General features: G+C 42.3%; 1 protein-coding gene across 5 annotated transcripts in view; it reads left to right on the top strand.

The window, feature by feature from the left end:
• znf385c (zinc finger protein 385C) overlaps nucleotides 1-25,700 on the top strand; it is a 154,521-nt gene that overhangs the window by 702 nt on the left and 128,119 nt on the right. For 3 of the 5 annotated variants that reach the window (XM_037087875.1, XM_037087877.1, XM_037087872.1), the window contains exon 1: nucleotides 17,837-17,955. In XM_037087875.1, the coding sequence (XP_036943770.1) occupies nucleotides 17,940-17,955 (16 nt within the window). In that variant the 5' untranslated portion in view covers nucleotides 17,837-17,939. The other 2 variants (XM_037087874.1, XM_037087873.1) reach the window with 2 other exon arrangements.

The following is a 25,700-nucleotide window of genomic DNA, read 5'->3' as shown; positions in this document are numbered from 1 at the left end:
GGAAAAAACAGCATCTGCACCAAAACACAACATTTTTTTCTTCACCAGTTTTGGTGCTGGTCTATGTTGTTTTTTTTCCGGCAGGGTAATATACATAGTGACTTTGAGCTGCTGCTGTATATTAGGAGCTCGCAAAACTGACAAACTACCCTTTGACTTAACTGTAGTTGTCGATATGACCAGTTTTATTGTGATTTTCATCTTTGCTAGCACCTTTTCTTTGCCGAGGTGGCAGCCATGTTGGTGCTGCTGTCATGCGTTGAGCGAGACGATGTAGCTCACAGAGAGATTCAACACATAACTAGATAATATTTTACATCATATCTGTGATTCATGACACAGTTCAAACTGAATATCTCCATTCACTACCATACAACATTTTTTTTCCACTGGAAGGGCAATGAACTATACACTACTGTACATGGAAATACTGTAAATATTCTGTGTGGTATGACAACAGAGCCCATCACGATTTGTTTTCTTGGCTGCAGACAGAAGTCACACCTGCAAGGCCACAGTTTCTGTCTGCTTATGTAGTCACCGCACATTCTCACACAGGATGCAGACCAAGACCATGACAGACACAAATATCTATACAGTACAGCGAGTCGGTCACCAGGACAGGCATTTCCTCGGGGATCTGCTAACTTGTCAGCAAGCTGCTGGCGTTGTCTGAGAGCTTGCTGCGCTGCTTGTCGGCCTTCTTGTCAGGGCGATGGGGCTTCAAAGTCTTTACTCTCATGGCCTTGGATCAGGTTACTTCCAGTGACAGGATAGGCGATGACAATTGCATTGTCCTAGTATATGTTGTCATGTATGTCACCCGTGCCTGACTTGAAGTTCAAAGTGGTTTCTGAACTGCTGCCCGGCCTGTGTAGACAAGTGCTGCAAGTCAGTCCACTGTGCCTGGAGTTTTTTGGTTTGGACGTGAGCGCAAACATCTCTGACATCTCTGTTGACCTCTTCCAGGGCTGCCATCAAAATGTAGTCATAGTATTTAAAATCTTTACCCAGAACATTCCTTTCTGTGTTTTGAATGTAACACCACGTTCCTTTTTAACACCCAGACGCTCGAAAAACATGTTTGTGTGTATTTTTTTGTGGCGACATGAAAGCAGTTATAGTATGGAAAGGATTCCTCTCTGTTTGATTGAGGGTGTCGCTCTCTGGAGCGGACCAGAGCTCCTGGTGTCGGTGCCAGACTTGAGAGTTATCCAGCTTATTTTATGCCTTATCATAGAGCAGATAAAAGAGACGCGTGTCTTTGCTGTCTAGGCTTTTGTCTGCTCCTTTGACAGAAGCGCCCGCTAGAAACCCGAGAGTGAAACTCCCAATAAGTTCTTCTTCAGAACCGCAGATTGTTCAACTGTTTCTCTGGCGGAAGGAATTCACTCTAAAAAGAAACAGAACAAAACAAGCGGTTTGTTTTAGTCCATAAAACATTATGACACATCAGCAGCATAAGTATAAGCAGTCGCATTAAAATGTCTGGGGGACTTCTAGAGGCCGTTGACAGAGTCATGTTCTGAAGCAATTAAAGTGCTTCAGATATTTATGTAAGCGTTCGTCCCGTGCTGTGTGTGTAGGTACCGTGGTTTGGTCTGTGCTAAAATAAATGTGTCTTTCTGTTCTCTTTCCTCTGTCTCTGCCATTGACTGTAGTTTGTGTCCCTCTAATCCCTGTTATTAATCCATGTTGAGTCGCTTTGAGTCATTCAGGCTGGTGGGGATTATTGTGGACTCATATGACAGCCCACGTTTTTTTTTTTTTTTTTTTTTTTTTAATTCACTGTGCTCTGTGCTGATCACTGGAGGAGAACTCAGTGTAGTTTGAGACCGAGCACACTTTGTATGAATTGTTCTTTTTTTTTTTTTTTGGTGACACTCAGTTCGAACTTAAAAAAAATGTTAAAAATGAAAATGTTATTAAAATGTAGTCGAAATCGTGATCTTTCCCTCGCCTTTACCAATGTGAATTCTATTGATAGAAATGTCACTTTTGTTACAAACTGAAAATATGGTAACCTTCATCGAAGTGCTTTTGTTTCCTGAACAAAACCACGGCCTGGATGCGAACCTTAGATCCTAGTTTGACAGTCCTGGATTTTTTTTTTTTGCCAACCATCCACCCTGAACACCCCTCAGTGACTCCTGTGCAGTTCAATGCCGTGCCGTTTTTCTTTCAGTCAGAGAAAAGTGGTAAAGGCATGAAAGACAGTCGTGCTAAGAGTCACTGAAACAATTCAAACTGTTTGTCGATGTACACGGCTCCTCTAGATTATATTCCTCGACTATTTTTACAAACTGCCATGCTACTATGCATGGTGTGACAGATGTGATTTATTTAAATCTGTTAAATTAAATATCTTTCACTTTGATCAACAGACATATTGTTTCCCAACAGGAGAGGGAAACAATACGTCTTCAGTAGCAAAGATTTATTCATTTTTTGCTCCAAAATAACTGGAATAGTTCACTGTGTCTGTGCCCACGATGAGGTGGAGGTAGTAAGCTGAATGTTTTGGCTAATATTTACAATTTTCTAACATTTGCAGTGTAATCGATAATAGAAATAACTGCTAGTTGCATGCCCCACTTTGATAAAAAAAGAAATCTAAAAAACCCAGCTATAGATATTTTCTGCTTTTCTCTGTTTTCTTTAATTGCAAATGCGATGTTATTGATTGTTGGGCTTCAGACTGAATGTTGGACCAATAACAATAACAAGAAGTTGTTTTTTTGGACTGGTTCACTATTTCGGTTAATTATTTTTACTTTTTCTAAACTAAATCATTGGAAAAATACTTCAGATTAATCAATAATGGACAAGACCACTGTTTCCCAACATCGCCTGCTGCAACCGTGGATGAGTGCAAACTGTGTGCTGAGGACAGCTTTGTCTCAAGATGAGGCCAGGGGGGCTTTTCATTGGCTGAAACAGTTGCACACACAAGAAAAACCCAAAAGTATCCGACTAAAGCCAGGCTATCCTTGAGGTTGATTATTCCATGAAAACCTCACTGGTTTAAAGCAGTCGAGGCTTCGACATGCAAGGTCTGTCATTTCTGATAACTGCTTTAATGAGAGAGGTAAATGTACTGGAGCAGTCTCAGAGAATGATGCGCCTGACAGACGGGGAGAAACGATGAAAATAGAATGGTGGTGGCATTGATTATAGAAGGAGAGTTAGGAGATCTATGAATACCTTGATAGAGTCTACAAATGTGGGAGGGGAGAATTATAGAAGAGGAACAGCGGCATATGTCCTGGAGGAGGAATAGTGGCGCAGCAAAATGAAGTCATTCATCATCTGTAACCTTGACGGGACACAGAGCACACTCCCAAAAATCTGATGTGAACAGAAAGAGACAACAATAACCCGAGAGTCTAACAGAGTAGGTTTGATAAACACAGTAACAATCCCCCAAAAATCCCAGTCAAATCTAGAAAAATCCTTGTTTCTGTGTACCAGTTTGAGCCAGAGATAAGTAGACGGCTCGTATAGCATAAAAAGATTTCTGCAGATTTATGAGGCTCTGGCACAGCGAGGTATTGATCCCTTTCCCCCATCCGAGCCGGTCAAAGGAGAGTGGAGGCTACTGCACAGCTCAGATTTGTCTGCTTATGTTTTGTATTCTAGGTATAGGTTGCGTTCACATTCAGAGTGATTTAATGTAACTGGGAAATAAAGAGATTACTAGAATTTCTGTTAGAGGAGGCAGCAACAGAGGGTCAAATCAGCAATGTCAGTGTAGAACGGTGGAAAGTGGATAATTGAAAAAAAATACTGGTGTTGTTGCGTTTAAAGTTGTATTTTCAGTCAACACAAACAAGATTCCATTCAGCTTTATTGTATCTGGGTGGCGACAGCAAAACACATATTTCTGTGGGTGAGTTTAAAGTGATTCCTGGCATCTGAAGTGTTCAGAGTCCTTTGATATTTCAAAACCACAAACACAACATAAAAAGAAGACACAAAGTAAAACTGTGTGTTTCTGCACTGTCTTAAGCTGCAAATGTAAGCATGTCCAGCCTAGCAAGTACAAGGTCAATTTATTTGTCATTTCACAACACCAGGGTTGCAAAACAAACATGAAGTTTGAGTATCTTTATGCTGCATCACAGAAAAGCAACAAAAACAAAACAAACAGTTTTTAAAGGGTGGGGTGTTGATGATGAGATCAGGAGACTCACCACCAGAGGAAAGATGCTGCTCCTTCATCAGCCATGCCAGTTTATGATGTTTCCAGTCTGGATGCTTTCTATTGCTCCTCTGTGAAGGTTGCCTAGAATCTGGCTCCAGAATTTATCATTCCTCAGTTTCCCCAGGAAGTTTTTTTCTGTTCATGTGTTGTTGTTTTTTACCATGGTGGTGATGTGCGATGAATATGTTAGGCTCTCTGTGAAGATGATTCCCAGGAAACTAAAACTTTTCACCAGCTCCTCCTGTGTAGACAGCGGTTTGTGTCTTCTCCTCCTTTTTTATTTCAAGCAACAATCAGCTCCTTAGTTCTGCAGACCCCAATTTACCTTGTGATTTTGTAGTTTTTCGTCTATGTACATCTCTGCAAGACGGTTAATCTCCTATGAACTCTCGTTATCATGCTGCTAACGATGGTGTTGTCGGCATGCTTGTCAATAGAGTTCTCTTGAATTCTGGGCGTGCAGTCATTTATTCAGAGTGTGAACAGGAGGGGGCTGAGCACACGGCCCTGGGGGGCTCCAGTGTGAGCGCTTGTACCTTGGTCCTGGTCGCTATCAGAGTTTAGAGTCACGGTACCGTAATAACATTGCGTTTCCTAACACAGTGGTTAGTCCTCATTCTAAAAGTCTTTTCCCTTCAAACGTTAAGAATTTGAATATATAAACATATATATATATATATATATATATATATATATATATATATATATATATATATATATATATATATATACAGCTAAAATGCCTTTTCATCAAACTAAACAACAAGCTTGCAATTTTTCATCTCTGCTGGCAAAATCAATAGAGACAGCATAGAATCTACTGCTTTTCACTGGCAAAAATTCTGAAAAAAAAAAAGCTGTTTCAAATATTTGTGTTGTTGTCGTCATCACCACCAACAAAAGGTACAGCAGCCAAATAACAAATAGAGCCATCGATCACCCTGCAGGTCATGGGCTGCAGCTTTGCCTAATGGAGGCACTACATTAACTGGTGGCCAGTTTTGACAGATCCAATTAGAATGAGCTCTGTACCTCTGCCACTGCCCTGCCCTCCAAGCAACCCTCACACAGGCAGCTGTATGGTAGCATGGCATCCACACGGCTCCGGCTCTTCTCACCAGCCTCTTCCTTTGGTGCCTCGTAAATAGATGCAATAGCAGTTAGCCACATTGTGCAAGCCTTCATCTTCATTCCTCTTGTTTTTCTTGGCTTCAGACGTTCCCATAAAACTAATCATACACTGAACATACAGTATATTACTAGAAAACGCATGTTTCCACGCTGAATACTTTTCATGCTGCTACCACACCCCCTTTTTTTCCGCATCCCTCAAAATGTCTATTCTTGTCTTTGGTAAAGCTGCTTTTCTCTCGTCTATCCACAAATGTCCAAATGATAGGTTTTGTGTCGAAGGAGAAAAGGGAGTCATGCTTCACAAGACGGAGCACAGCAAAACATCTGACTCCTGCCAAGGAGAGGAAACAAAGCAGGCTCAATTTTTTTGCAAAATGTATTCTTTTGTCCTCATCCGAGGCCTGCTTTCTTTGTGTACCCTTCACTCTTCCCCCCCCAGCCGCAGTCCTGCCTCTCAATTATTCCAGAGAAACAACGCACTTGTCAATCTTTTCCCTTTCAATAGCTAATGGTCTATCTATCCCCCTCTGCCCAACAGTCAAGCCAATTAATTCGATCAAGCTGTTGAAAGTCATTTTCAGTCGCAGCAGGAGGGCAGTGCCAGAGTGACAGCGTCGACTCTCTATATCTATTGTTAAGAGTGGAACAACACTGAGTAAAAGGCAAGGTAAATTAGACCGAATGGATCCAGAAGTAATTTTATATCTGGACCATTCAATTATGTTTTTGTGTCCATCATTTCCATGTTATTTCTCCCCTGTCACACAATGTGTGTGTGTGCGTGTGTGTGTGCATGTGCAGTGTACGCGTTCATTGCCAAACCCTGTGGTTAGTCTGTGGCGTCAGTATCTCTCATCAGTTTGGCTATTAGTGGAAAACATATTGTCGAGATAATATTTCCAGAAAATAGTGAGGCCTCAAAACTTGCGGGGTGACATGTCGAGGACAGTTTGTCTTTTTTCAGGCGTCACTGTACCTGTATTCCGTACATTTTGCGGATCAAGCTGAGGAAATGCTTCTTTTCTTGACTCTCTCAAAGTATAACCTCTGTCGCGAGTGCACTGAACGATGATGAGCTGTCCAAATACTGTTGAACGAGAAGTGCGTATGAATGATTTCTTTTTCTTTTTTTCTTTTTTTTCGCTGATGCGAGCTATCAAACCCCTCATGCAGGCCCTTTGATGTAGCGCTCCATTGTCTTGCGGAGCGGCAGGAAATTGAAAGGGAAGATCAGGGGAGTGTTAGTGAAGGGAAGAAGTCGTGGAGGATGGGGAGAGACGCGCAGCACGTCGGGGTTTTCTGGGACACGGCGTACGGAAATGAAGTAGCCTTGCATGACCTGCGGGGGCCTCGCTCTGAAAGTGTGAGGATACACAGGGCAGAGAAGCAAGAGCGGTTGTTTTAGGAAAACACAAGAGATTAAATATGTGGGGGGGGTTTTTTTGTAATTTGCTAAAAAGACTCGGGGCACACATCCAGGTTTGAGCATTTCTGCAGCATCCTTCAACGCCCACACTGCCTCTCACCGCTGTATCCCAAGCTCTTCTCCAATTCAGAGAAAACACTTAAACCTGAGGAGAATTACACAAAACACACTCACTCAGCCTTCAAAAAAAAAAAAAAAAGAGCATTCGTCCCCCGACTGTTAAAAGTGTAAAGTTTTAATGGAAGCAAGATTTGATTTGAAGCTATCTCTCTGACTTAAAGGAGGTTGAGAGGCATCTTTTCTCTGACTGCCACTCTCTCCAGCACTGTAAGTGCTCTCTCCCCATCATCGAACACACACTTTCACATATTTCAGCGCTGATAAATTATAATGACAGAACGAACAGGGTGTTTCACGTTGGGGAGCACAGAGTGGTTTTTTGGGGAAGGCTAATAAGTCCATTTCTGCTCTTTTGTGAGTCCTGGGAAGTGGCATTAACATTTCATTCCAACGTGGCTCTGACATATTTTTGTGAATATATCTGAATACTTAAAGTGTTTTTCAAGACACGATTACTGGAAGTTCACATGTCCATTAGCCGTAAATACTGAAAATTGAATGAAAAGAAAGTCATGTAGCGTCCCTCTTGCTGTTATGGGTAATGTATTTATTTTATTAGCCTATTATTCACCTGGACGAGTTCTAATACATATTTCCCCTTGAAAACAAGCTTTTAATCACAACATACTGTACGTGGGTATTTATGGTGAGCAGGCGGCTCCATGCAGGAATGACAGCCATTTCATCTGAATTTATGTAGCCGAGAGTTTCCCTCATGAGTCGAGCTTGTTTAAATGGGAGATGAATATGGAGGACAATGGCAGCAGTCTGTTATATCAGAATGACAGATAAGCAATGAAGGAGCGCTGTTTATATCTCCCTCCCCCACTCCCCCACCATTGTGCTCAGGTAGTGTAGAGAAAGAGGTGGGCAAGTGTGATGTGCAACGTGGCAGGTCAGACCCGGGAAAAGTGGGTTTGCTCTGGCGGGAAATGGCTATTTACGTAGCAGAAAATGGAGTGGGCCTTTCTGACATTTCCATAGCCCTGCAGGCAAGAGTAACCTTCAGTGGAAAACAGAACGATTAAAGAAGAAACGGGCGGAGGGGGGGGGGGATGGAAGGAGAGAGGCAGAGGGAGGGGCAGAAAAGCAGGGAAAGTGATTGCATGAGAGAGTTAAAAAAAAAATGATTGGGGTTTGGGAGAAGGGGGAAATAAAGATGGGCAGAAACAGACCAAAAAATGAGGTCACGCAGGAGGTGGGAGTGGAGAATTACTACCTTACACAGACTGACAGGTGGAAAATAAAGGGAATGATGGAGGGTAATCCTGGACAACAACAAAATACTTCCATCTAATCTACGAGAATGGCGTTCAATAAACAACATCACAGCGGCTTCACACCTTGTTGCGCCTCGTCCGCGCCGCCATCAAGCCAAGCAAATCACTCAGCCTTGAAACGTCAGCGCTGATGTGACATGACAGAGAAATTCCGCATGTATAAATCAGAATGGGCCGTGCACAACGGCTCAAGTTAATATTTAAGCCTTCAATAAACCCGACATGATAATGTGCACCGTAAAGTGTCCTCTTCCCTGTTATTGTCTTGCGTGAGCGAACGGCTGAACACAAGCTGTTATCTCAATCAATTACTCGTGTCACACCGCGTTACCTCGATGTTCAATCAGTCAAGGACCCCACAAAATAGAATAGAAGGGAGGACATAAATGAAACAGAATGAAATAGAAGGATTTTTTTAGTTGTATGTTTAAATAAAACCAACATAGAAGGACAGGTTAAATTGAATGCTTTTGTGGGAAATGATCTTTTTTTTTTAAATGCACTCAGTCGCTAAAGTGACTGTTGAAAAGTATTTAAAGTTCTCTCAAGCAGATGCATTTGCTGCACTTGTTGAATCTGACTCAGGGTCATGAAGGCTGGTGTCAGCCCCTGCATGTGAAGGATAACAAGACTAACACTGTGTCTGAAATCGCATACTTAAATATTTACCACTTAATTAATCGGTATGGACTGTATACTGCTTACTAAATGAACTATTAAGTATGCCATTACCAGCAGACTGTGCACACTTAGGCGCACTCAAGAAATGCATCTTATCTGCATCACATTACCTGGTGCGTCCGTGTCCAAGCTACCACTGAATAAAAAAATTGTGTGTCGGTGTAAATCAACATCGCCTCTTACACACTAATTGTAATATTGTTAGTAGGAAAAACACAGTAAAGGTGTAAAAAAAAATTGTCGCGATTGATTTCAAGAATAAAGAATTGAAGAAAATGTTTATGGTTGATTATGGTTGAAGCAATGTGAGAGGTGACCGGCATGACATTACCTAATGTGTGTTCCAGCAAACTGCAAGACCAGAATATGTGAAGTAAAAGATCCAAGACTTCTTCCGTGCACTTAAAATGCTCGCTCTGGTCACAAACGTGGTCAAATCTGTGTAAACAGAGCCAAGATAATCCATGAGTGGGGGTACCAAGGTGCTAGTTAAGCAACGTACGTTGTAATGATGCTCACAATGAGAGGCCGTTTTTAAAATGTGCAGTTTCATCACACAACACAATGCCGCAGCAGCTGACAATGCTGGCTGCAGGAACGTCTACCAGAGATGTTGCCTGTGAACTGAATGTTCCTTTCACCACCACAGGCCGTCTCCAATGACATTTCAGAAAATATGGCAGTCCACAGATAACAGATCGGCCTTACCCCTGCAAAAATCTTGCTGTTTTATCAGCATTTTCATATGCCTGTCTTGGTAAAGGAGAATTGCTCACTGACAGATTTTTCACAAATTTGTGTCGACAAACTAAGAGAAATAAGCCTTTTGGTGCACATAGTCTAAGATCCTCTTGTGAAAAGTGGGAGCAAAATAAATAAAGTTAGGATTCTTCTTCTGGGGACCATCAATGTCTAAGCAAGATTTCATCGCAGTGCATCCAAAATCATTTATGGAAGTATCACTGGAGCGAAATGGCGGACCGACCAGCCGCTTTAAAAGCAGAACACTCCAGGCAGGTCGCTCATCTGTCACAAGACCAGCACAGACAAACAAATTCACACTTACATCTACAGGCAGTGTAGTTGTGTTTCCACTTCACTGAACCTGCGATTCTTCAGACTGTGGGACGTAATCCAAGCACAGAACCATCCAAGCATGGCAACAAAAAGAAACACAAAAACGGGACTTTATAAAAAAAAAAAAAAGAATATTATAATTGTGTAGAATGAGTTGAATTGCAATTAAAGACAGCCTGTGGGAAGTTCTTATCTGATGATCATCAGACGGACAGAAAAAGAAAAACCGTGGGAGAAAATAAATGATTTCACTGCGGCTGTGTAGGAAAGGAGGACTGATTATATCAGTAGATGCAGCTAATAGAGCCTGATTATGAGCAGCCTCATTTCCTAGAAATGACTTTTGCTGAGCCAGGAGGAGTGCTAGAATAAATTATTCTTTTTGTACGCACGTCTTTTTTTTGGGTAACATTACAATGTCGCCATAATAAGAAACTTGGACGCAAATGTGTTCAACTTATCTTTGCGTTTTCTTTCCCATAAATTCGTCCCTCTGTCCTGGTCGAGTAATTAAGTGAGGCTGCGGGTTCATGAGCTACGACTGTTTCATTACTTCTGAATAGACTGAGATGTGCTGATATGGGTGAGAATGAGATTTCAATACATCCCCTATTACTCCAGCTTTTATTAATTTTATTCTTTCATTCGCTGCACGCTGCTCATTCAGTATCCTCTCAAGGATATGCAGGGATTGAGAGTATTCTTACGTGATGATTGTTTCGTGATTAATTCACTTCTATTGAAGACAAGCTTTGGTTTATTTAAAGCCCTCTAGATTTAGACTTGAACATGATCATTTCTGATGCTTTCGTTCAATTCATAACCACATTTAAAGAAACCTTGCTTAAGAAGATTCTGAGGATCCCTTTTTTAACTTGACGCATTTCTGTAACTCTCAAATCAACTTTAATCTGCCTTTAGACAATGGAGGGTTCAGTTAGGAAAAGCCAGGGACCAAAAGAGAAAATCAAACTGTTTGGAAGACGAGATCACAGCAGTGGTAGAGGAGACTGAAGCCTCCCAAACATGTAGCTGAGGTGTGTGTGTGCCGCTGCTGAAGTGACCATGTTGGGGCAGAAGGACAGAACTATGGCGCGTACTAAGTCTAGACTTTGCTGAGAGATAAGATCATTTCCACCTCATAATCCTGCTTACACATGGTTTTCAAGCTATGCACTGATGGCCACGCCACAGTGATTACGGACAAATTGGCGTCCTTTGAAGAACCAGTGGCAGCTACGTGCAGGGTTGATTTGTGTGTTGACCAGCGAGAAAAGATGTTCTTCCTTCAAAAAGAACAGACTACACTCGCATGTAGGCCATTTTCCTGTGACATCACACCCAGTTTCTCATCAGCCTCCCAGACGGCATCATGTTAGGCTCAGACTGAAAAAACCTGAAATCTCGAGAATGACTTTTTCCGTTCTTTTTGAAATAAACACGTAGCATCTTGTTGAAATCAAAATGCAGGTCTCAGATCATACACAGAAAGATGATTGTTGACTGTTTTGTTGTTTTGTAGTGGAGACTAAAACTTCTGAGTTTCTCTCCTCCTCAGTGCGACAGAAAGTCAGGAGAGAAGATGGAGAACAACATGGCCCCTGTGCATCACTTGAATGATTAATCCTTTTGAGACCAGGTAGGCAATTATCTATAATGTAGGTTCAAGAGCAAAAAGCCACAGTCTACAAACTGAAGTGCTTTCCGGGAATCATGCACTCAAGACCCAGAAGAAGCATTTAAACTGTTTCGTCCTCCAGACTTTTGAACAATATTAGCATGGCAAATAGAAACATTTCACACACATGCCAAAAGATGTTGAGCCTCATGGTATAAGGACAGTGGTTCATAACATGTATCGTTTTTTGCTTCCTCGTCCTCCCTGCGGAATCAAAGAATCTGATAGTACTAAGTGATCCTGTGAGAGTCGGGAGGCTTTGTTCCTCTGCTGGTGCTGCGTCTCCCTCAGCGGGGGAAACGTTGTGAAAGTCAGCGGCAGCACTGGGAGGTTCATCGCTGAGTTATAAATCACACAGCTGACAGTCAGGCCATGGGTGCTGTTAGCATATGACTGCAGCCACTCAGGTGATGACAAAAGACTCTCCTGCAGTATCCTGAGTTTGTCATTTAGTCACACAATATTAATGTCCCTGCTCGTGTGATGTGAAAGGGTTGTAGTGTGCGTACTAATCCAGTCAGTGCACGTCCTGATTAGTCTTCAAGGATTTAATCAAGTGAGGGCACTAATTCTAGAACATTAAGGAGTTCGGAAAAGGTGCCCGGCGCAAATTCATCATGTGACTGAAATACTGAGATATAATATACTTCATGAAAATTACCTTCAAATGTGTTCAGTAAAATTTGTACCTGTATAAGATAACAAGAAAAGGTGAAGCTCTTTGTATTAAAGTCAGTCACCAAAGATAATTAAATTATCCTATAATCATTCATGCTGGGCGGCATGTTGTCACTTAATCGTTTCCCCACAAAATCTATTTAAAGTGGTCTAAGACAACTTTGCGACTTTTCCCCCGTCCTGTAGTTTTCTTGTGTTACAACATTTCAGCACCGCTGTCACAAAGACAGACGCTGCTGCTCGTGTCCTGTTGGTAAAGCATTATTAAAAGCTGCATTATTATAAACCATCAGGCTGTTTATCCCTGACATTAACATGCACCTTTGATCATCTGGTCTTAAGCATCTTGACACGCATCTCAAGTGACCAGGACGTGATCCGATCTATCTTTTCTGATTTATATGCAGATAAACAATACTTAGACACAATGTTTTCTACACAAAGAAAGAAAGAACTGTATAATGTATAGCATTTGCTGAATTTGCGAGAAAGCCCAAATGATTAAGAATTTGTCAAAGGCAGCAGTTATCTCCTGATTCAACAACTCTGGAAATTGAGCGATTATATTAGGGAGTCTGGGGAATTTCTCTCTCACGTCGTCTCTTTGCTGGAGTGACTGTAGTTGCTGTGGCTGCGATCACCGTCACCGGGAGATAGTGACCAGGGAAACCAATGCCTCTTCCTGTTTTGGTTGCACAATGGCAGATGTGCTTCCTTTGTGCTGTAATCCCACCTTCATTTTTAGCGGAGGAATTGAGCAGACCAATAGATTAGTGAATGTGAGACTTATAGGGAACCAATCTAAACCTGGATGGTGTTATTGATCTCTATTACAAGATTAATAATCGGGAATTTGTTGACTAAAACACCTTGAAATTTAAACTTTACATACAAAAACAGAGCCTGAACATTTTACTCTGAACATCAAATAAAGAAAATATGAAAATGTTGTCGAACTGGCACCGACTGACCAATATTTCATATTTAAAAAAGATATTTTACATCATTGTAACCAACATCATGTAAATGTACCCATGTTTATATGCTGTACTGCACTCATATCAAAGCAACCACCTCCCCCGCCCCCTTCCAGCCTCTCCATATCCAGCAGCAATTCTTCATTTGGTAACTGTCAGTCACATATAAATCTGTCCCACTGCAGGCATCGAGAAAATTGATCTGAGCCCAGATGGACGAACCAAGTCTGACTGACAGTGTCGCAAATTATCAAGCAATTTCTCTTCCAGGAAGTCAATAAATGTCTGAGGAAGCATTAACACAGTGTCCCTCTCCGCTGAAACAGGTTTGTCTTGATGTGTCTTTGCCAGCCTCCAGCGGACCAGCCCTTTTTTTTTTTTTTTTTTTTGCCATTAGTAACTTAACAGCCAGCCAATGTAATTAGCTCCATGGTGATCCTGCTGGACCCCTTTAATTAGAACCGACGCCAAGGGCAAGTGACCACAAACAGAACGAGGCAGCAGCGTTCCCCCACTCGGGAGAAAGAGTGCAAGTAAACCATAACTCTTGTTGTCGTGGGTTATGGGATTTTAAGCAGCCTCCCGTTTCTTTTTATACAGGGGCACATTAAATGCATGAGTTATTTCCCAGAGAACTCTGTGTCATTACAGCAGCAGCCAGGTCTAACAGTCACACTGAAGAGGAGAAAAACCACATGACACGGCGTGAAAAGATCTGAACTGAGTGGACTTTAGCTTTAAGATGCAGGAATAGATAAAATGAGCTCTGCAGCTGAAGGTTATTCATCTTCCTCGGACACAGATGATGTGTGTCTAGACATTTTATAAACATTCTGTCTTTTATATAATAATGCATACATTTACAGCCTTTTTTAGAGCAACAATGGATGTAAAGGATGGTGGAGTTTTCAGCATCTTCCATTTATATTTCTTCACACATGCCACTTTGGCTCACTCACGCTGAAGTTAATCAGCTGCCCGGAGTGCCGTCGTTCCTCCAGCCGCCGTCCTTTTCGCTTCGCTCGTTTTCTGACTCCTCTTACCACTCGGGTCCATCAGAGGCTCCATTTAAAGACGGGTTTTAAAGTTCACGTCGGATGGACACAGCTTGCCATCTTGGTTGCTGTGGAAACCAGGTTGACGCATGGACAGGTTGTCGAGGACAGTGTGAGTGGGAGTTCAAGAGGCTGGTAAAGATTTATGGATTTTACTGTACAGTTATACAGAGTGGATTTATCCACCAGGAGTGTACATTTATATCCAGGTATGGAAGGTTTATAAAGAAGTCCAAACCAAAGGCCAAAAGAAATGAGTTTACCCATGGTTCAACACAGAGTTACACCTTTATTCTGATATTTAAAGAAATCATGACAGGACTTTTATAAACACAATTTAGCCACATTGTAAAACAGAACTTTAGTTTTTGACATTTTGGGAAATATGCTATTTATTGTGTCCACAAGACCCGTCATTCCCACACCGTCCATTCACTGTCTTTGTTAACAGCAATGCAATGCATTCTGGTAGCAGTGCGTTACGATTTAAGAGACAGGGAGGCACGTCGCCCACTTCTGATGTGCATAGGCAGGTTACTAAATCAGTGGCATCCAACACAAATCCACGCCTCTGGGAAACTATCAAAAACTTTAAAACAAACCACTTTTGATCTAAAATGAGGACAAACTTAGCAACCGGATGGCCTTTTTCTCCCCTCAGAAGTTTTCAGAAACACATTTCATGGAAACATTTTCTGTTTATGAGATAGACGCCATGTTGTTTCCTGTTTACAGTATAGGTACCGTCAAATTTCCCATGGTACCGGCGTCTGCGTGAGCTCCTCTTTTGCATCGCACTTTTCTCTCAGTCCCACTGCTTTTTTCAATAATCACATTTCATCACCTGGTTGTGCACACAGTCCTGCTCGATAGGCACAGCCAGCTGTTTTGTCCAAGGCAGTTTTGAAACCTGCTGCTTCCCAGGTGAAGTATCTACTAGATTGCAAGTGTTTCAAAGTCTGGACCAACTCTGCTCTGATTAATGCACGAAGACATCCTAATAACGTTGCATGAGCGCCAACTTTTTATTTCATCGTCTGCGGCAGCGAACACAATACACAGCCGCTCAGTAAGCTAACTGTTACGCTGCAATCTGAGCTGTCTAGAGCTGTCTCTTTTTTTTTTTTTTTTAAGGCTGACTCAAGTACTCCTAACAGCCAGCAGTTTCTGTGGCTGTGGCAGCGTGCTGGTACTTTTCCGAAACACTCTGTCCCTCACTTCCCACAACAAACCAGCTTGACTGCGTCACACACATGTCACTCACAAGGTTTGGTCAGTAAAACACAGGGTTTTTTTTTTTTTTTTTAAAGCTGAGCTCTCACCTCACCACTGCAGAACAGCAAGATTTCACCACAGCGTGACAGGATTGTTTCACATGGGTTTTTTGTGTGTAACACACAGTGCACAAGGCTTGTATTGAGCGTCGATATTGTTCAGAGTATTGTATCGAAGTTAAACATTTCAGTATCGAAGACAACACTAGTGGACTGGTACATTACATGAGAAGACTGCCATCGCTCTTCAGGCATGCGAGTGGTGTCAAACTTTCTGCAAGAGCACAAATAAACGTATTTCCCAAACGGTCAACAGAACAGACTTAATCAAATGCCTCTATTTTTAGGGCTCGTCTTTAAATTACTGCTTGTTGCCTTACGAAGACCACTAGACATAGGTCACACCTCTTTATTTACCACTATAAGCTCTATAATCAGCACTGTCAGCACTGAAAGGGCAAATCGCACCAACAGTGTGACGCAGGTGCACGCTGGCTCGATGGGGTGCTGGGTTTGGACAGCACCCAGTCAGATGCCTCGTCGGGCTCTGAATCCGGCGTGCACCTTGCCCTTTAGCCATTAGCAGGGGATGTGCATGCAGGTAAAGAGGGCGAGCGCTGAGACCTGGGGTAAAACATTTGAGAAATGAGTCGTGTGTGTGGCATCTTTCACTCTACAGAGGCTAAAACGAATCCGTTTGATCAAACGAAGACGTTTAAAGCATCTTGGTCAGAGGTGCTAATGGCGGGTGTTAGTGGGCAGAGACGACGGTGTTGTGTTTCATTAACTGCGCTCCCCATGTTCTTGACTGTGGGTTATTTTTATGATCACTGTAGTTTGAGTGCCAGCACATTAGCATGAAGAAGGACATATCTAGCGCTCAGAAATAGGAGAGTGAAGAGTATCCATCACCTCACTGGTGACAACCTGTTCTTTGCATTTCTGGCAGTTAGTCACGCTACTGTAAAAGGCCACAGTGCACTGTAATCAGGGCAATTGGTATTTCTTTCAATCATTTCAGATTAAAATCAGTATAAAAGCTCAAAAATGTAATTTGGTGGAACAAATGAACTATGGCCCCTGGAAGGCCCCTGAAATGTCCTGGTGTTTGATTTACGTCCTCAGCAAACAGGGCAGACTAAACAATATTTTTGTTGGATGACAGAACGAGACTGGCACTGTGGGATGTTTATTGTTCCGGCGGTAACTATTCTGGAGTCTGGGTTCAAATCTGCACGGATAAATACCTCACACACACACACACACACACACACACACACACACACACACACACACACACACACACACACACACACACACACACACACACACACACACACACGCACACACACAATCACACACACACACACACACTGTCTTTCACATTACATTTTACCAAAAATATTCACTTTCAAGGACATTACAAGGTTAAATGTTCAGCCCCATGAACGTCCATTAGGAAATACAATTAATCAGTAGATTGATTTGTATTATTAAGACTCATTAAATACCCATGGATCTGTTTATGAAGCCTCTTATATGTAGTGGCAAATATATACACGAAATAGAAACTTTAAAGCATATTTGGGGAGAGAAAACCAGTATTTTTACATGGTGTATAATATATAGAAATATAGATTTTTACTGTAGTACATCAATTTAATCATCGTTAATCACAATCATGCGTGTAAAGAACAATGTAGATCTGTGATGGGTCACTGTGAGCTGACCGGAGTCAAGTAACACTCATTAAAACAGAGCGAGGACATCTGGGCGTGTTTTTCAAAATAAAAGTATTTTATTTATAGATCTCGAGTTATGACGTTGACTCGGAAATCAACATAAAACTGACGTAAATTCTGTCATATAAATATTGTTAATATTCGTTTTCCTGAAGTTCTCGTAACCACTGGAGGTCTTAAAGAGTAAATGTTTGTTGCTTCGTCATTAACGCACATCACGATGTACAGAAGGAAACTGAAACAGCGGTTTTCATCTCAGAAGTCAGCGGCGCTTTATTCTGCTGCTTCTCCACCGATGCAATTACATCGACGCCTTTATTGTTAAAAGACACTTCCGGCCTCAGTGTGCATACCTGTGTGTGTGGGACTTGACCAAACCGCTGCACCGGACAGCTCTGCTGCTTTTTCGCGTTGGCAGCAGCCAGTCTGTACCAATCTGTATCCACTGTTGCTGGGCACGGACGAGCACCGGGGAAAGTCGGGAACGGATCAGGACCGGTGAGACTAAAAGCGCTTTTATTTTTTTCTTCCTATCTTTGTTTTCTTGTCACACGTGTGGAGGAGCAGGAGTGCTGCGTCTGCAAAAGTTTTCATTTGGCGTTAATTGATCCGGATGCGGCTGTTTTCAGGTGTGCAGTTTTTTTTTTCTCCTGTGTGCTGTGTTTGATCTGGAGGAGGACTGACTGTGTGAATGAAACATGTGGTGCTGTGAAGTTTGATTTCGCTCGTCACTTTCGTTGGATGGATGGATTAAACTGCGCGTCCGGGCTCGATACTGACTCCAAATCGAGGAGATTGTGCGTAATTGCGCATTTGCAGCACCAGACGTCTGATACCCCCCATTCTCCACACTTGTCATGCCGAAGGGGGAAAAAAGATACTTTGAACTGTTTCATGAGTGACAAGGAAAAGTGTTACTAATCAAACTAATGACTAAATACATTAAAGTCAGGAGAAGAACATTAAAAAGATCACATTGAAGCTGCTTTAGGGATTTCTCCTTCCTCAATCCAACTTACTCACATGTATTTATAGTCAGCTTTAGGTTAATATTTGCAGCATTTGCTTCACTCGTGTGCTCCAACCTGCTCTGTATCAAACCCACCATGACTTAATAATCTCACTTAATGGTATTTTCCTCTGAAAACTGTCAATACTTCCCCTCCTGATGCACTTTCAGCCCTTCACCGCAGCCTATTGATGTTACATTTTGTGTAATTATAGCAAATCAGATATTCACTTTGCTCTAAAGGGGAAATCAATTTAATACAGTGTTTTTTTTTTCTTTTTTAAAAATGTATAGCTTATTGATGAAAGTGTATTATTGTAGTGCAGGTAATAATAGTTTATAGTTCTGCAGTGATAACCTTTAAGTTAGTCCTTTCAAAGCGACATATTATAACTGACTGGACATTGACCTTGTACGCAAGATCCTGGGACGTGTAGGATGTGTTTCCACGATGAGCATTCATTTTACACGCACTGAATCCGACGCAGTCTACTGAGACTAATAGCCATCATCAATATTGATTTAACAGCCTTTTTATTAGACGTTTGACATCATCTGTGCTTTGCTGAGAGAGAGAGTGAGAGCGAGAGAGAGAGAGGAGGGTTGGTTACAGATGTTGGAGTCAGTCAAAGCGAGCAGGATCACAGCGGAGAGTGTGAAGCTGTCACTTGATTATATTGGATTTCCTACCGAACACCTCTTTTGCTGCTATCCTGTTGCTTGGAGGTCGTTGTAACAAGCTAGAGGTCTGATAAATCAAGTGAAATATCACAGGGCTGATTTAGAGAAACTGACGTGCTGTGGTGTGGCTCCTCTGTACAGACTTTATTTATGGGCAGCACCTTTTGAAAGCGGGCTTCCCCCTCTGAACGCCTGACAAATGCCGCAGTCTGTCTTATTATGATGAAGCGTTCAAGTAAGTTTCTCGCAGTCATTTGTGTTTTTGTTTTTTTTTGGAATTTGAGATTTTTTTCTCTTCCAGCGAGAAGAGAAGGTGTTTGATGGCATGCGTATTTGCCACAAGTCGTTTGGTGCAAGATTCCTGGCTTGAGAAAATACAGTACAGTAATTACAGTGTGTGTGTGGACACGCGTAACATGAACTCAAAAGGGCCAACACCACTTGAAACACTTTTGGCATTGTGTCCTCAGTTTATTGGCTGTTACCTAAAAACCCACACTCGTTAGGTGAAGCCAGCTACATCGTTATGGTGAACACAAATGAGAAGGCAACGATGGAAACACTTCCCTTTTCATTTAGGTCTCCCGTCTAGGAGCGTTATAGTTTCTCAGTGACGACACAGAGTAGTAGTTCAGTCACAAATACTGTTTTTACATTCTTTCAGGGAGCATGGAGTTCTTTAATGTCACCTCTGGACAGTGTGAATATATGTGTCATAATTTTGATAATAGCAATAGTAAAACTTTATTTATATAGCACGTTTGGTACATAAAATGCAACTCAAAGTTCTTTACATGGCGTTTAAAGGAGACATTCATGTGTTTTGCTCATTTTCAGGTTCATTTCTTTTTTTTTCATTTTGGGTCACTTCTAGATTGAAATCATAATGGGGTTCTTTTTAAACAAACCACGAAATGAAAAACTTAAATACAGGTTCATAAAAGAGAGCAAATGATCCAATAAAAAGGCAGAGAAAGTTAAAACGTAGCTCGGGTGCTTTTAAAAGAGATAAATAAGTCAATAAAAATAAGTGCAAAAACATATTAGACAACATTAAGGCGACTTTATGTAGAAAATTGGCGTTTTGTGGGACTTGTCAGATGCTAACTACAGACAAATCTCATTATGCCATAACAATGGTATGTGTTAAAAACTTGATGTAAACGAGAACATAACGCTGTGCTCCAACCCTCTCACTGAACTTACATAGTGCAGAAACAAGCGATGGAGTGGCTGAGACAGAAACACCATTCACTCTATTACGAGACTCTTCACCATCAACATGATTTTGAAGCTGTTATTTTCAGGTACAAAAGTTACATAATGTTGTTTTCACAGCCTCACAAACTCATGTTTTAGCAGGCCTGCAGATTTCTCACAGGGGGGACCTCTCGGAGTAGCTGTCAGGTATATTTTTTTTTCTTTGCCTTCATCATTAGCAAGAACATAAATAGGAACCAGCTGCACAGTTGTAATGTTTGCAGGCACTAATTGGATTTATATTACACAAAAAGGGTAACCTTGCATGTGTTTTGCCACCACAGGGGAAAACAAACACTTCACGAGAGTGTCTCCCTGCTTCCATACCAGAGAGATGAACACTGTCTGTCTCACACTACCTCAAAGCCACGTAAAATTACACACTGTGACTTGAAATTGGTTTATTTTGGATGAATTTTTTTCATTATGCACTTACTCTGCAATCCATATTCATTTTCAGTCACTCTAGAGTGGCAAATTCTCAGAAATATAATGAGTTCATCCGCATTGGCACGCACGGTAATATGCTGGAGAGAGCAGGTGAAAGGGATTATTGTGTAAACATAAATATTTAACAAACATATAGCTGCCAATGTAGCTGGCAACTAAATTTAGTAGGACACTCACAGAACAGCATGAATCATTTTTCATCACCTCGTCTACAACTCTTGATTTGAACCACTCCAATACTCCACAACATCCCACCCACACCTCCTGAGCAGTATATCCTCCTGCAGGTTTGTAGCGATAAGGACATGCACACTGGAACCAATTTATCTTTTTCCATTCACTTTATGTTATTTTTTCTTTGCACGTTTTTAGGGACTGAAGTGAATTCAGCTTCAGAAACATATTGGCTTGGAAATAGGAAGAATTAATGTACTGCTGAGGGTTTAATGAACTCATTAAATACAATTTTGAAAGAAATATGATCATTGTGTTAGCCAACATCCCATCATGATTAAAAAAGAGTTACCTCCACAAACCCTTCTTTTTGTCGTTCGAGGAAAGCACACACTGCTCAGGGACACACAATATGCTCATTTCCAGGTTTATAATTTTATTTTTGGTTACATCTGAAATGCTCTGTTTCAGCTCCCGTCTCTTTAAGCCACTCCCCCAATTACCCCGTCTCTCCCGATTGGTCAGCTCACACATGCCTGAACCAGCACAGCAAACAACAGAGCAGCTATCCTAAATCCTAAATCAATAATTTCCTGCCATGCTAGCCGCTCAGCATAAAGTATGCAGATGCTAGGATGCCGTGTAAAACGTAAAAAGCAGATTATAAAAGCAGAGAGGAATCATTTGCAAATAACGTTATGTTTTAAACAGAATCCCAACTTTTTGGGAATCAGGGTTCTACATGATGGGAACTTGTTCAGTTTTAATACACGTTGAGTTTAGATGTGTGATGACAGTACTAACTGAATTCAGTCAGCCCTGTTCACCTGTATGCCAGCAGAGTTACTGGAAACTGCTTGGTGTGTTGTCTCTGGACCGACTCCAGCACAACACGACTCCAACAAGCAGCCTGAAGAACTGACTTCAAAATGTAAGGTATTTATTCAGCCTTGAGCCAGCTTAAAATGATTCATTCTGAAGCAAGTGGAGTTCATTGTAGTGCATTACGGCCCTTGAGCCAGAATAAATGCAAATACATTTATTTTCCTTTTCTCCATTTTTTTTCCACTGTATGGAAAACATATGGAAGTGTTATCCGATAACAGGAGGCGCAAACAGTCATACACCCTGAGGTGATGCTGTGTGTGTATATTGTTGGTTTATAATTGTTTCTTGTTTCCATAAAGAGACAAACACCTCGTCTATTTCCACGTGTTGTCGGATACTCTTAACTTAACGCGCAAAAAAATACATTCCAGTGTCTTCCTGCTCCCGTCTGTGTTCGTCTCACAGGGTCATTTGACAGAAAGTGTTGATAATAGAGGTCACCCCACATTCTGTCTGCTTGGATAATTGGACGGATGAGTTCTATATTTGTAGATCTGAGGTTGTTAGAGGTTCTTTGCAGAGTTCACCTCACATGAAAATGGAAACATAAACAACCACTCCATCCTTGTAACAACTTTTTTGCGTCTACTTAACATTCTGGAGTAAACACTGATTGCACAGTGTGATGGCTGTAGAAACAAAGAAGCCTCCGATCTTTTCTCCTCATTCTCCAGGCTGACCCGTGGCTCACTCACATAATGTGATGTATGCAAATAAGTGCGTATCTGTATCCAAAGCATGTTGCCGTGCTTAGTTATTCACACACATTTAACTGTGTGTGTGTGTGTTTTCAGAAACCTTCCCTCTTTCATCTTTTTTAAAAAAATAATTTTTACATGCCGTCTGCCAGCCACTTGCTGTCACGTCGCCGCCTCCCGCCTCGTAATTTTTCTCTGTGATTCTTCTCATCTGCTGCTCAAGTGGCCTCTCGCTATTCAGCTTTGACCTTCTTTTGATCCTCCTCCTTACTGCCGTTATCTGTGGTATCATCACCTGCTGAGCCAAGGTGACCAGCCCACTCTCACTGAGCCACACACACAGCTGGAGCCCACGAGGCCCCAACGCTGAATTCACACACTTTCGGATGACTGCCGACCTCTCCTGTCCCCTCGCTCTTATTCTCAGTGTGACTGCTAGCATTGATTGAACCTGATGGTTGAGAATGACCAGAGTAGCACAGTGACCTTCAGATGGATTCTTTGCAAAGTTTTTCTGACGTACTTGCTGGTCGGTCTTCCCATTGCCAGTACAAACACACAGTTAATTCCCAGTTAGCTGGGGGGGGGGGGACTTGGAGGACACCACCGTCCTGTTAACAGCCAGGCAGAGCAGCAGTGTCCTATTCAAAGTTGACATTAGGGTTGCAACAGTACAATATTAAAGAATTATTTCTGTCTTTAATCACACCTACACTACACTGTCCATAAGCAATATATGAGATGACATGATAATCGTCATTTTTTATAGCGTAGTAAACTGTGAACCCAGGTCACTGTGCAGCTCTGGCTGTGGTAGCTGAAAGTTTTGTGCTATAACCAGTTTTTAAAGTTACTGCCTGAGCATTCAGTTATCCATGCAGCATTATATTTAGTTAAACATGTCCTCTGGGGGATATAATTCCCACATTTTATATTTATTCAGATTTTGTACCACAAGCGAGCTTGATGAATTATAAATTCCCTTGCCACACTCCAGGAGACGGGGCCAGTAACAAGCTGTGCCGAAGCTTTGCCTGACAGGTAAGATGTAGAGAAAAAGTCTCTATAAAAAGACTTCCAGCCAGTCTCTCTCTCTTTCTCTCTCTCTCTCTCTCCCTGAAGTAGTGACAGGGTGGTGATACTCTTCCAGCCCTGAGTCTCTCCGCTGGCCTGGGTTGTTGCCCTCTGTGAGGCTGGGGGTGGACGGGGTAGGGTCAGGGATTCTGACAGCTGCACAGAGTCTGCCTCAGGGCATGCAGGCGTGCCCTTTACCCGTTGCGAGCACCGTCCTTCTCCCGACCCCCCACCCCCCCTTTCCTGCCTGGCAGAGTGGCATGGTCGACCGGAGGTGCACAGCCCGGGGAAAGACTCCTCAGTGGGGTGCTGGAGGAGTGACACTGCAGACCCTGGGGAGGCCGGGTTTAGGTTTCAGTCTCTCCCTCTACGTGTGTCTGTGTAATCCCCTCGCTCACGTCCTCTCATGGTGCCTTTTACACCTCGGTCTACCCTTTCGCCCCCGAACAGGAGGCGATCTGGCAGCAAGGAGAAAAGGGAATGTCAGCCAAGAAGGGGAGTCAGATTTTTATTTGTATTTTTTTTCTCGCAGGCAGTGGAAGCGGCGCTCCAGCGGCACATTCAACATTGATTTAATTTTGATTTGTCGTTGTGAAATCATTACCCTCATTAGCAGAAGCAGCAGAAGTTTGCCTCACTGCCATGAGCAGCACGCTCACACACACACACACACACACACACACACACATACACACGCGGCTCACATGTGTGTAATGCTTCGCACTGACAGTGGCCCCAGTGTGAGAGCCGCGTATTCATTTACAAAAACACATGCACACACACAGTGGTGCGTTTATGCCGCCGAGCTGCCGGTGAATGACGGTGCTCTGGGTTTGAACACTGGCTCAGTGTGCTGGCCCAGGTGAACCCCTTCCACCACTCTGCACAACAACAACAAACACTAAATGGAGCACTTGTTTGGGCCGGATTGCGCTCGGCAGGAAGGGCGGCGGCTCAAATCATTTGATCAGAAACATGCTGCTATGGATCTCTCTCATGAATATGCAGATATTGTTTGCACTGTGACTTTTTTGGTGGGGGGGGTTTGATGCATGCCGTTTTTCAACAACGCTCTCCTTCACGTACAGTCGTGGAGTCAGTCACACACGCTCACACCTGGCGGCTGCACAGCACGGCCACAGTCTCTTTGGCGGAGCTCTGTGAGAGCTGTCGCGGGTTAATTGCCTTGCTCAAGGGCATAGCAGTCATCAATATTGACAGAGAGAAGAGTGTTAGTCATTTGCTTTCTGTGTGTCGGGATCATTTATAGCTGATAAGACAAGCGTCTCAGTCCCGATGGTGTGTGTTGAGCGACTTGTCCCCTTCGCGCTCCAGGCGTTCTTCACTGCAGAGATAGCGATTGCAGTACTCGTGCAGGCAACTCGTTTGCTAAGCGTGGAACGATAGTTTGAGAACACCTTTAATGTGAAATCTCAGGTAGTGCCGCAGTGAAAAATAATGCACTCACTCACGATCGGCTACTTTTTTTTTTTTGCTTGTTCGCTAAACCTGAATGAATGAAATGCATTAGTTTAAGTAATATATATTTAGCTGCCAGGGATTACCGCTGGGCTAAATTTCAGAATCACCCTGCACTCTAAAAGCTTTTCAGTGATATTGTGTGTTTTGGCAAAATTTGGCCTTACTTTACTTTAGCTTTTGCCCGACACATTATCTGGTATTTCTGCTGCAGTGAAGAGCCGCGGTAGTTAAGTCATTTTTTACTCCGCTAGGCAGTTCTGATAAAAACCTACGGAGGTTATTGATTCCAGCGATTCTCAGAATCCAAACAAGCTTTCACCGTCTCCATTTCTACCCTCTGAAACAGGACTTTGATCTCGATGGAAGAATATAAATAAAGCATGGTGTAGAAATAAACACTGTGGCTTATTAAAGAGTAAATGCTCGAGCAGTGAAGATGCTTTCAGAGAAGATCTGACATTTTGCTGTCACGGAATGTGAAATAGTAGCGCGATGAATGAATGACAGGCACCCCGCAGATGTTTGTGTCAACTACATGTCATTTGTTTTACATTCAGCTCTTCTAACTGTTTGTAACCATGAGCGTTGTTCTTCCATGATGGCCTGCTCTCACTCACTAACTGAACTGCAACCGTCAATAAAAGTCAAAAAGTCATCA

Source organism: Acanthopagrus latus, chromosome 23, assembly GCF_904848185.1.
Source record: "Acanthopagrus latus isolate v.2019 chromosome 23, fAcaLat1.1, whole genome shotgun sequence".
Lineage (NCBI taxonomy): Eukaryota > Metazoa > Chordata > Actinopteri > Spariformes > Sparidae > Acanthopagrus > Acanthopagrus latus.
This window is presented reverse-complemented; position numbering and strand designations above follow the sequence as displayed.